General features: G+C 37.6%; 3 protein-coding genes across 3 annotated transcripts in view; all 3 read right to left on the bottom strand.

Annotated features, from left to right (window-relative positions):
- LOC137981110 (cation channel sperm-associated auxiliary subunit epsilon-like) overlaps positions 1–1,477 on the bottom strand; it is a 14,232-nt gene extending 12,755 nt beyond the window's left edge. The window contains exons 1-5 of the mRNA XM_068828458.1: positions 1,403–1,477; positions 1,215–1,277; positions 1,010–1,057; positions 635–730; positions 338–384 (exon numbers count right to left, since the gene is read on the bottom strand). Of these exons, the coding sequence (XP_068684559.1) occupies positions 338–384; positions 635–730; positions 1,010–1,057; positions 1,215–1,277; positions 1,403–1,477 (329 nt within the window). The remainder of the gene's footprint in view (positions 1–337; positions 385–634; positions 731–1,009; positions 1,058–1,214; positions 1,278–1,402) is intronic.
- A 1,029-nt stretch (positions 1,478–2,506) lies between these two features.
- Positions 2,507–11,098, bottom strand: LOC137978680 (2-aminoethylphosphonate--pyruvate transaminase-like). Its single transcript, XM_068825695.1, has 4 exons — positions 10,825–11,098; positions 6,239–6,573; positions 5,396–5,889; positions 2,507–4,197 (listed from the first exon to the last, which is right to left on the bottom strand). The coding sequence occupies exons 1-4, from the start codon at positions 11,003–11,005 to the stop codon at positions 3,882–3,884; spliced, it is 1,326 nt and encodes a 441-aa protein (XP_068681796.1). The 5' UTR covers positions 11,006–11,098; the 3' UTR covers positions 2,507–3,881.
- A 341-nt stretch (positions 11,099–11,439) lies between these two features.
- The window catches only part of LOC137980465 (dentin sialophosphoprotein-like), a 10,223-nt gene continuing 9,162 nt past the window's right edge, over positions 11,440–12,500 (bottom strand). Inside the window, exon 7 of the mRNA XM_068827913.1 lies at positions 11,440–12,500. This exon is cut by the window's right edge and continues 265 nt beyond it. Coding sequence (XP_068684014.1) covers position 12,500 — 1 coding nt within the window. The 3' untranslated portion in view covers positions 11,440–12,499.

The raw sequence follows: 12,500 nt of genomic DNA, 5'->3' as shown, positions 1-12,500 counted from the left end.
TTTTCATTTAACTAATACATTCCTATTTTTCACGTTGCCATGTTACCACCAATAGCGTAGCTCCTACTCTACTATAAAAACTACACGTAACCCATAATCCCTCGATTCGCTCTGACGAAGGGCTAACGCTCGAAACGTCAGCTTTTAGAATCTCTGTACGGTGGCCAATTTACATTATCAACTCCGTTGATAAAACCAAAATTTTTGTATAATCCTTCTCTCGAAGACTATAAATTGTCTTGAAAAGTAACCACATCAAGAACATCAGCAAACAGTGTCAAATGAAACCAGGAGCTTCCTGGTGAAAAACACTTTTTCTAAGAAGTTTGTGGTATACCTGTTACTGTCTGCTGTATTCTTATTCCTGAGTCTGATTACAGCATTCTGAAGTAGTAATGAAACTAATATTAATAACAGTCATTTTTCATTTTCCCTTGACAGATTAGAGTACCTGAAATAATGCTAAGACCATAATCTATAAAAAATTGGGCAGCCACAGTTGACGCCGCAATGGTGAAACCATTCACCTATCACCACCATGGCCCAGCTTCAAAGCAAATCCAACATCCTAACCACCACACCACTTCCTATTTAACCCATGGACCATTCTGTGGGAATGCAATATTATACTCACTATATCTCTAGAAATAACCCCTATTCCTTGCTGCTCTGACGATGTTTCCCAACTTGTCAGACTGAATGTTAGGTACTCAGTATTTGATATGCTACCCTGAAAAAAAAATTTTCATTTTGTACCTGAAAAACAATGTATGTCCAGAAATGTGAAATTTTGCTAACAGTGCAACAATCAAATGCAATGAGCCTGCCTTGGGAGCCCAACGAAATAGTTCTAGGATCTCAGTTTTGGAGAAAACCAGAGAGTTTGAGTTTTCTTGGGTCTATGACTGCGGTTGTCGACACACACATTAGCTACCTTCATATTCAGAACACCGTCTCGAGTTGACAAAATATTTTACGTCTTTACGTTCTCTGTAAGTATGGTACTTACGAAAAGTCGATTATCTTCCCAAGGTTCTGGGACGATTTTAGCCCACAACTGGAAACAAATGAAAGAGAAATTCCAATAAAGTTAAGCCTCGAGCTCCACTTTAACATGGCCGATACAATACGACCACTATTGTTGCTGTGGACTATTGAATTAACAGCAAACAACAAGCTACTTGCACTGATTTAACGCAGAGGAATATCCTTACCTGAATTGTTTCTCTTTTGTCTAGGTAACAGATCGGCTTGAAGTTATGGAGCAAAGCTTCGTGCTTCAGGGAAAATAAAAAGAAAGAAGTGGACACCCAGCTGAGCTCAAATCGCAATGAGTTGGATTTTTGTTTGTGGAGTGTAAGCTTACATCTCGGGGCACCTGTTGATTATACACTGTGCTAACCTTTGGACATTTTCCACTCGCCAAATGGATGCATCCAATAAGATAAAGTAAAGCCAGACGGAAAAAGATTGCCATTTAATTTTATCAAGATTACCGAACGGCAGAAAAATGCCTCTCGATTAAGTTTTCGTCCCCAGACTACTCGAGGTAATTAACATAATCCAACATAAACAACATGGCTCCTTCAGGCTCCTTGCGAAATATCTTGTGTCTCCCTATAAGTTTTATCCCATATGATTTGCATTTTTAGCATAGTTAGTCACAAAATCTGTTTCAAGTAATTTACTGAGTTGGTTAAAAATAGTTGCTTGTTCTCAGACGGTGCCTCTAAGGTTACCTGTGAATGATACTTTTAGACTTGATCACTGGAAACCCAGGCACAGTGTCATGGGAGGTGTATATATAATTATGTGACTATAACATTTCTTTATAAATGTATAAAAAATCTGTTCACTCATATTGTAGCCCTGAGGCTAAATTACATGAGGAGTCAGCGAGACATACAACACAATAAACAATTGAAATCTGAAAGTTATGAACTTTGGGATTAAGTTTTTCAGAACCCCAGACTCCTTCATCTTAAAATAGGTCACAAGCTTCGAGCAAAAATTATGTTATTTTGAAAACTGTTCCTCTGGCTCATTCAAGCTACAAATAAAATTACCTCTTAGATTCTCCTAAATTAATGGATAGAGATTCAAACAAAAAAGAATGAGGCCAATCCTTGGCTCAACCAACCAAGCTTGGTCAATAGTTTAAAAAAATATCAGAAGAACGTAGCTACGGATGAATGGGGAACTTGCCAGCTCACATGGCCAATCATGCTCATGACTGGACAAATTATGACACTTACAGCATGTCAGAAGATATCAGCCAGGGGTTTCATTAGAAGCCGGTCACCGGTATACCGCCGACTATGTTGTCAGAATTTGCCTCTCACCGCTGGCTACCCTGCCTTGATTAATTTCACTCAAATCCTTGTAAAAGACAAGAGTGACCGCCGCTTACATTGATTATCCCAGGTATCTACTTCAAAAGTTTTTCAAACCCCTGTATCGGCACACCCGCGATTGCCATTTTTGACAGGTTACTACTTTGACACTCTTTCTTTGGTGGACTTTCAAAATTTTATTGTGTTCAAAATTTTACATACACTTAATAATATATTACACCATCTACTTTATAGTAAAATCATACAATTTGCTCCTAAATTATTGGAGATTTGGTTGGATTTCAAGTACAGGTATGGTCAAAGGTCAGGTCAGACGTGTTAATAAATAAACAAGCTAATTGGTGCCTCCCAGCCCTAATGATATTACACTGCAACAAATAAGTGACCATTAGAAAAGTATGCAGCCAGTTTTTCTATCCGTAACACGGGTGCCCTGATGCAAGCGTCAACTTTTTCTCCTGCTTTACCAACTTGAAATGCTGTTAGTTTTGCACTATTTAGGCCCAAATATGGAGTCAGAGGTGCAGAACTGCTGTTATACTCTTCACTGCATTATTGGAATCTCCATTTCCCTCAAGTTCTCCTCTAAATTCCCTGTTCTGTATTGTTACAATTCTTGCAGTTTCAATTTTTTCCTGTTTCTGACCTCAACTGCTTCTAATGCAAACTACACCACTCCAACAAGAAAAAAACTTTGATCAAAACAAAATGACCTTTGATGAAGGAAACGTGCTAGCAACAAACAACTGCAGGGTATGTACTGCTGTCAATAACTAGAAAGTGTGCTTATCACAAAATTCAAAATACAATGACCACACTCACAGGACACAGACTATTCAACTAAGCGACTAATTTTACTGACATTAGAAATTCAGATACAAAATTTCACCAATAAGGATCAATATTAATTTTGACAATCACTGTGAGTAGTCTTCATAGTGTCACAGGTTACCTAATTAATGTAATTTAGCTAATTCAAACACTGAATTGTGGGTAATCAGGGACCGCGTCAGTATTCACAGTACTAGTGTGTAACTTGTATGCCATATTAAAACATTCTCACAGAAGGTGTTTGGTAGGATGATCATTTTCACAAGCCTTCAGCAACTTATTTGCTTGCCAAGTCTTGCTGGCTTGTTTTATGAAAATACCCTACACCTGCCCTTCCATATTAATGAAAATAATAATTATCCACATTTATCATAATTTATACTTGACAGAATATTGTGATTCTGATTGGTTAATGACAAATGCATAATTAGGTTATAGTGTGCAATATGAACTTAGGTGCTATGGAAACAACGATGAAGCAATTTTGTTGAGTACATATAATAAATTTAAAATTGTATGAACTTGCTCATCTACAGGTGTATTTCATGATTCGTGGTCGCTCGTGATGTTTTGAAAGTTCTCAAATCGTGAGATCTTTTGAAACATCACTCGTGTCCAGAAATCACAGAATGCTCTTCCATTCACATCATTTCCTTACTTTCTGTACTTATTTTATGGCCACTTAAATTAATAGGATCAGTCATCTTCTAACGGCACTGGAATATCCATTTCAGCCAAAACTATTTTGATACATTCAAGTAAGTGCTGCATATCTTCAGGGTACAACCTTCCAATGTTTCCAATCCTAAAACAATCAGCACTGCTAACTTTCCCAGGATAGATCACTTGGTTTTTGCTGTTCAGTCGATTGTAAAATTCCTCAAAGTTGTAATTGGGATGTTTGGGATTGTAGTAGGAGGTAATGATGTAACCTTCATGGGTATCATCTAAGAATTTCTTGAAACCAAGCTTTCGCATACCTGATTGAAGGACATCACAGTTTTCCATGTACCTAATTCAAGAAATATACGATAATAAGTACTTCAGCCATATGGATGAACGATACAATAAATTATTACTGATGGTGCTCTTGGTTTTGTACACCAGATGATTATATACGAGTTAGGCGGAGAACAACAGTTACTAAGCTCTATAGTCCTATCAAGAGAGGAATCTTCACAGAATACATGCATATGCCGACATCTGGACTCTGGTCTTCTGGATTTTTTCCATGTGGCACTCGCTATCGATTTTCTTTCGTGTACCCCAATGTTCCTACACCGTACAATGATGGGGAAATCAAAGATTTCTTTTTCCACTCATGTGAAAGCTCGATGTACGGATCTTTGTATCAATCGACTTTACTCAGATATTCCTCTCCAACACTGGCATCTCATGGAACAGCAATGTCTATTATTAAGATGGGTGATCTGTGAATATGTGTATTCTTGAAAACTGGCACAACTTAATTTTGCCACCGGTACTTAGACCTTTCAAGCTGAGAGCCAAATTGATCTTGCATGCAACTCGCTTGTGGTGCTCTAAGTTATCACTGTTGGCCAAGACGTCACAACCACTGAGCATTATTATTATTATTATTATTATTATTATTATTATTATTATTATTATTATTATCGATAACAATAAAACAACTTTATTTATTTCACTTACTTACATTAAAGAAATAGAAATGATTGATAATAAAAAATTCAAAATTCTATAAAATTACGAATTCCATGATGTAGAGATATTAAAATCATACAATCAAATTATACTAATGACGGCTAAACCAGTGTCCATAAAACGCCCCGACTATAAAAGCATATAGACCGTGTATCTCAAATATCCACACTAAGCTACATTTATTTTACAGTCTAATGATTGCTCTATCTTGCTACGAAACGGTGTTTGCGAACCTCTAACGCATGCATGTACCGATCTTAAGAGTTCAAACGAAATCTGTGTCCTGAGCCAAGTGATAACAATGTGATAAGGCTCGGTATCTTCTATCGTTCTATTATTACTATTATTATCATCATTATTATTATCATTATCATTATTAAACATTTATTATACATAGCAGCAAATATAGTAAATTATTAATTTTAATACAGGCTATTAATATGCAACTGCTTCCAATGATTCCAACTTAATTCCGATGTAACTTTAAACCAAATCATACATGTATTGTATCATACAAAATTACACACCTGTTTGCTCTTCCATCAACTCCACCTTCTGCTTTAAACACTGACAGAGCTTTGCGAAATGCCAGCATAGCATGGGTGGCTGGGGTGAAACGAAATTGGCCATTTTGTTCCAGCCCTTCATACTGATCCACAATGTCAAGACAGAGACTACGAGCCCAACCTTTGCATCGCTTCAGGGACTCAATATTGCCAATAACAAATGAGAAGCCTGGAACACCTTCTATACACTTGTTGGCGGAACTCACCATGAAATCAATGTTTGCCAAATCTAAATTGAGTGGAACAGCTCCAAAGCTGCTCATGGCATCTACAAAATAAGATGCGCTAGGAGCATGCTCTCTGACGAGCTTTCCTACAGCTTCAACTGGATGAAAAACACCTGTTGATGTTTCACAGTGAACCATGGCAACATTACTGATGGATTTGTCACTTTTTAGGATTTCTTCAACTTTTGCCAAGTCAGCTTTTGAGTTCTCTTCTCCATGAAGAACAACCTGAAAAGCCAAAACAGTCCAGAAAATGGAAAAAAAACATCTTACAGCTAGAGCCAATTAAGACCTTTTAAATGGTGCTATGAAACTTCTGGATTTTTACCCCATGAAATGGATAACTTTGTAGCATTACAGCAACTGTCATGTTCAGTTGAACATTACATCTGTCAAGTTACTTGTAATGCATGTTTATTTCTTTGTATGTACATTGTATTCCAGTTCCGACCTGCACATACTGTACTAGTGGTTAGCTTTGTGTCTTTTAAAAGAAGTAAGAATAGGAGCTCTCCACAAGATGCAGTGGTTTTCTGCTTTGCACACACCATAGCAATATAATTTATCCTTTTCTCACCGTTTCAATTCCAGCAACGTCACAGATTTTGACCATTCTTTTACCGTAAGAGCCATTCTCAATGATGAACACTTTTCCACCTTGCCTTGGAGTTGTTGTAGTCAACACTGCCTCTATAGCATAGGTTCCACTGCCCTGAACCAGTATGGCAGCGTACTCTTCAGGAGAAACACCAGCAATTCCCAAGAGTCTTGACCGAATAGTTTTGACAATGCCAATGAATTCAGTGTCACGTGAACCAAGGTCTCTAAGCATCGCCCGTTTCGTTTCAAAGCTAACTCCCAGTGGTCCTGGAGTAAACAGCTTCTTGTCCTTGTGGAGTCCAGATTCAAAATCTAACAGAAATTCATTCATTAAGTCATTCCCAATGAAGGTAAGATATATATTTACAGTGTATTTAACAACCTCATTCCCAGGTCTCTCTTCTCTGCCTCCATAGAAGAGAGACCCTGGGAAGGAGGTTGTGTATTTAATTGCAAAATAATTTTTACATTTATTTCCTTTCTTATACTGCTTATAATTATTTCCCAAAACCAAAGGGTACTTGTGTTGGGTGAATGTCCACAGTAACAAATTTACCAGCCTTCACCTCTCCTCACGTACCCAACATAAATTCTGAGTACATACATGTAAATATTGGTATAACTACGTTGGAACACCATCCTTGAGCAACAATGTTGTCCAGGAATGGGGTGTTTACCGTGGTAAATGAGTATCCCAAAGTCATCATTGAAAAAATACATTCTTCAGTGTTGTCCAATAAACCTTAAGGCTAAACTGCTTAACACCTAGCCACTTATTTGCATATGAATGGCATTTAGTGTTATATGCCTGAATGATTCCTTCTCCAATTAATGCCTACAAGAACACCATAGTGGCAGGGTATTCTACAGTTATTTTATTAAACCGCAAATTGCTCATAGCGAAGGGGTTTCATTAGAAGTTGGTCACCAGTGGTATACCGTCGTCTGTTTGTCAGAAATTTGCCGCCAGCCACCGGCTACCCCGCCATGATTTTCACTTAAACCCTTCTAAAAGACAAGGGTAACGGCCGCTTACATTGATTAACCCAGGTATCTACTTCAATAATTATTAACACTACTGGTAACAGGTGTTATAGTGTGCCTGAAGTTTTCTTAAAATCTATTTAATTAAACATATTTGATATCTTACAACTATAACATACATTGCACATGTAGCTAAGGACTTTTGTTGCTGGCCTTGAACAGGATATTGATTTTCTCAATAATTATATTTTATAAACTAGAGTATCTAACAGATCGATAGTAATGCTGCAGAACATTCTGTTTCTAATGATTCACATACACTCTTTTTAAAAATAAGAATCTTGTTTTTCTGGCCTAGGCTGAATTCATTTTCTCATTTTTCTGCCGATTTACTAAGGGCTGAAAATATTCTTGTATTATTCTTAAATGACATTTCCGTTTAAGAAGGTATTGATCCACGAGTACTATTACAAGTGTTTGGTGTATAGATCTGTATCTGGTTACATTGTGAACATGCTCCATTCTTGCTTTTCATTCCAGTCAGCACAGTCAAGATGTCAGATGACAATAATTGGTTGTTTTGGCTTTAAAAAATGTCTTTCTCACAGAAATACCATTATGGAAATGAAAGTACACCTAAGTTAAAAACGTATATATAATTGTATTGTATTTACAGATTTTCAAATACAAAATTATATCGTTATTTCAGTCTTGGGTTTATTCTTAAATTATTCTTAAAATTTTTGCTAATTTCAGTCTCGATATTCTTATAAAATATATTCTTATTTAAAAAAAGAATGTAGCGGTAGTAGCATTAATTTTGTAAGCAAAGCAACGCTGCATAGAAGTGAGTAAGGCACACGGTATTTTTCCTTGTGGTAGTCGGACAGTGAACTAAAGCTACATGTACAAGATTGAATACACTGTTCAAAGGCATTCTTCCTTGCGATGTTTGATGGATGAAAGCTAATAAGAGCAGTTTGGCAATTATTTGGCAGAATTGTGAAAACGGGTGTAAGAAAGTTTGGAAGTTGACCATCATGTTTCTGAATACTGAAACACTTAGTTGCAGAACTTTGTGCAGCAAGATTAATATGCCAGGACGTAATCTAGATTTGGAATTGTTGTGAGTTTTCACTCTTACATGTGTTGTTTCATCGAATATTTATCATTGGAACCTCGTGCTTAAGCAATCTCCAGAGTGTTTGGGTTTCCTGGAAAAACAGGATCAAGGATCAAGAATTAAGGAACAAGGATCACCATATAAATTCTAAATACAAGTAAATCAAATAAATTTAACCTATACGTGACTACATGTACACGATTAATGTAAAAAACAACGCCCATCTGTCAACAGCGATGTAAGCTTGTGTTATGCCATATCAGTCACCGTACATTCTTGTGGTTCGCAGAAAAATGCGATTTACATGTTAACTACAGGGGAATGTTGTCATTGAAATCCTCCCAGATTTTTTAAGCAATACTGCTTTTGCAAACCAACATTTTTTTTGTGTGTGCAGGTTCCCCTATTGAAGATGTCGAGAAACAGAGAATCGGCAAGAATCAAAGTCCTTTATCAGAAGTAATCAAAAGTGTGGGAATAAACTTTGTGCCTGCTGTGCTTATCGGTGACAAAAAGATAATTCTTCCTTGTTAGTCGTTAGGTACTTTCTTTAAAAAAAACCCCCCGTAAGACTAAGAACTGAGATTGAATTCTCCAATGTGTGTTCTCAAGATTTTCGGCTTGTTGCTTCCATCTCTAGTGGACCCATAATAACAACTCAGTGGAGCGATGCAATCACTTTCCGAATCAATATTGTCAAATCTCGTCAGAAAAATGACTAAAACATCTTCTTCTAAGGAAGTGATTCTTTAGATGCATTCCATCTGCTTTTCCTTTACAGATATGAGGTCAGGAAAAATCAGTTTGAAGAGATGAAGTTAAAGCAGCTGCTCATTAATTTATTTAATTTATTTGCCATGATTTATTTTGAACTGATTCTTCATCCGGTGATCCTTGACCCAGTTCTTCAAGGAAACCAAGTGTTTGGTGGCATTCTGCTCAAATGCAATGCATTCTAGTCCAAGCTGGTGAATAATGGCACAGTACATTCTAGCTAATAAAAATTATTAGCCAGAATGCACTGAGTTGAGTACGAGAAGAATGTTTCAAGTGACAAACCCAGGCCACATTGATGCTCTCTCAACTATGCCATCCCTGCACCCCTCCCTGATGCATTCTGGGAAAGTGGTGAATTCAAGAATTTGTCCTACCCTCTCATGAAACCAGAATATGTTGCTACTCGCTCCACAGCAATCAAGTCTCCAGGGGTTTCAATAACTGTTTTAAGGCAAATTTCTGACAAACAGCCAGGTGATCTGGTGACGTAATTTGGAGGACCGGGAAGAAAAATTTTAACGCCGTATCCCACAACCGCGCGCGGCCTTAGGTGTTGTTTCCAAACTCCCTGCTGTATTGCCATCGCCAAAACTCAACAGATCATTACGTGTCTACCACATTTTCCTGTTACTGAATGAACATTCAAGTAGACCCGACAAGATCTAACCTCGCCTCTGCCAGTTGAATTCGAAAATAAGGCCGCGCGCGGTTGTGGGATACGGCATTAAAATTGTTCTCCCCAGTCCTCCGAATTACGTCACCAGATCACCTGGAGACAGCGGTATGCTGCTGATGATGGACTTCAAATGAAACCCCTGACTTTGTGGCTGTAATTAAGGAAATATAGGGGCGACTTCCACCTTGTTTTTTAAAAATCTGTTTTAAGATAAAAGATGGAAAGCTGGCACGCAATTTTTTGATGGCTTGTACAGGCCTCAGTGATTTTTTCATTGCACTTGACATCACAGCAGCCATGTTGGTGGAAAGAAAAATAGTGAAAAAGTCTTTTGGTAATTTGACTCCATTATTATACAATTTTCTATTGCTTTGGCAACAACATGGCCGTCTTATCACGTGATCAGTGCAATAAAAGAATATTGATATTCTCGACGAGTATATTATAGATCAAGTCCTAGGGACTCAAACAAGGAAAAATAGACTCGCAGACTAAACTAGGGAATTCAGGGCCACATCTAGCTGGAGAATCTACTGACGAGCCCAACGAGCCACCAGTTTAAGATACCTCAATATTTATATAACTCGCTTTTTTCATCCACTGCCGAGCCAAAAGGGCCAAACGAGCCACAGTCTGTGACTCGTTTGGCCCTTTTGGTATACAAAAGCCTACAGTATGACTTGTTCTTTCATCCATTACCGAACCAAACGAGCTATTACTTCCATAAGTCTCGAATGTGGCCCTGTATTCTGTAGTTGATCCAGACGCGATTTCTACCTCTTTTAAATGACTAAGAATACTGCTTTTCCCCCGATAAAATTATATTATGGTATCAATAATATCGGATATTTGTATCATTTCGTGATTTTCCAATCCACCAAATTAAAACAAAGAGACGAATTGCCCGGAAAATGTCGCCAATAGCCATCCGTCAGTCCTAGAATAAATCTAATAATTTAATTCTTGTTTTGACTCTTGAACTTCAAGGAAACATCCCACACACCTGGTTCATCCAGACTTGAACGGCCTGCAGCCACACAAAGCGATCTGCATCTGGGATAACCATAAATCGCTTGTGATGGCTTTTTACAATTCCGAGCGACGAAAGACAATGACCTAGTAATCCCACAACGGAAAGCCATCGCTACCATTTTGTCGGTAAACAAACAAAAGGATAAATTCATACAATATTAACACAGAAGAAGGTTTTCAACGAATTCAAGAGTCGAGTGCGCGTTGTTCCTCGGAGACCTCACATGATAACTCGCACGTTTGCCGTGTCACCGCATGCGCGCGGCTAGAAGGGGGCGTTAGGAAGGCGGGGCAGAGGCCAGATAGGGTACCGCGTTTTTCGCTCTCCTAAGCTCACACACAAAAGGAACGGTCTTTGGAAAGTTCCTAGGCGTTCGCCATTCGTTTTCGACGATGTAAAAACGCATGTCAAATGAGAGAATCATGAAGCGACCTTTTTCTCGCACTAAGGATTTTCCTACTACTGATGACAAGGTTTCTCTCTTAGGTATGCCAATCAAAGAGTGTGGAAGTGGAGGGGGAACGGGGCAGAATGGTTACACTTCAGTGGTAACTTGACCCCTTGCAAAGGAACTGGCAAATATAAAATCGCTTGTTTGGGAAAATTTATTGCCCTCAAAAAACGACTTCCTTGTAACAACAACATTTTGCGACAAATGTGGTCAAAAGTTTTCTTCTTTTGTATTTTATGAGGACAATGAAAGAATCACGCAGAAATTGAGTTCACTAAACACACAATTTCTCTTTTGCATTGACCCAGCGAGCTATGTACAATAACAATGATAAAAGGTAAGAATTACTCTACAAAATTAATCACAATTAACACCCAAACAGCTGTTTGTGAATCAGATATGTTTCCGGCCTATTAGCGTGCAAGATGATGAACAAAGGTGAGTGAAACTATCTATCGCTTAATTTTAAGATACGTACGTTGCTCATACATTGCTTTAATTGGTACAAAGACTAGAATTTTAATTTAACCATGCAATCATTATCTCTTAAGATATGCAGGGTTTGTACTCTTTTTAAAGTAAAATTTTAAGGCCTTTCCAGTGAACTCCATATTGTCCAGGCCTGTGCGCACAGTAAAACTTAAGAACAACATGACATAAAAATTTAATGCATAAATCACAGAGGGAATGGATATGTTAAGGGCTTGGGTTATCGCTTCTGTATATCAAGGTAATCGTGATGAATTGATTTCATTGCCATTTGAAATCTGCTTAAGCTCAACAACCAGTTTCGAACATCTACATTGCAGACAAAGTACTGTACCTTACAAGTAAAAGGTTTCATGGTAAAAGTCATTTGATGTAACTTAAAAATAAATGCTTTTTAGCAGGAAGAGCTAACCATCAGAGCAATTTTACAGTGCCCAAAGAGAGCCAACTATTCTTAATGTCAAGTATTATCTTTAGGAATAGGAAGCAATATAACTTCAGTGCAAAAATATAATATTCCTTAGTAATGAAACTAAAGCATTTCTGTAGTCTTCAAAGAAAGGTTAAAAGCTTAAGCAGCACATTGACCATTTAAAACACTTGATCTTGTAGCTTGTAGCCTTATCATTCAGCCATTTGCCAGTGACAAAATAAAAAAGATCTTGTATGTCTTGTGGGGAATAAATTATATTACACCTGGGTTGAT

This window comes from Montipora foliosa, chromosome 12 (assembly GCF_036669935.1).
Source record: "Montipora foliosa isolate CH-2021 chromosome 12, ASM3666993v2, whole genome shotgun sequence".
NCBI classification, from domain to species: domain Eukaryota; kingdom Metazoa; phylum Cnidaria; class Anthozoa; order Scleractinia; family Acroporidae; genus Montipora; species Montipora foliosa.
This window is presented reverse-complemented; position numbering and strand designations above follow the sequence as displayed.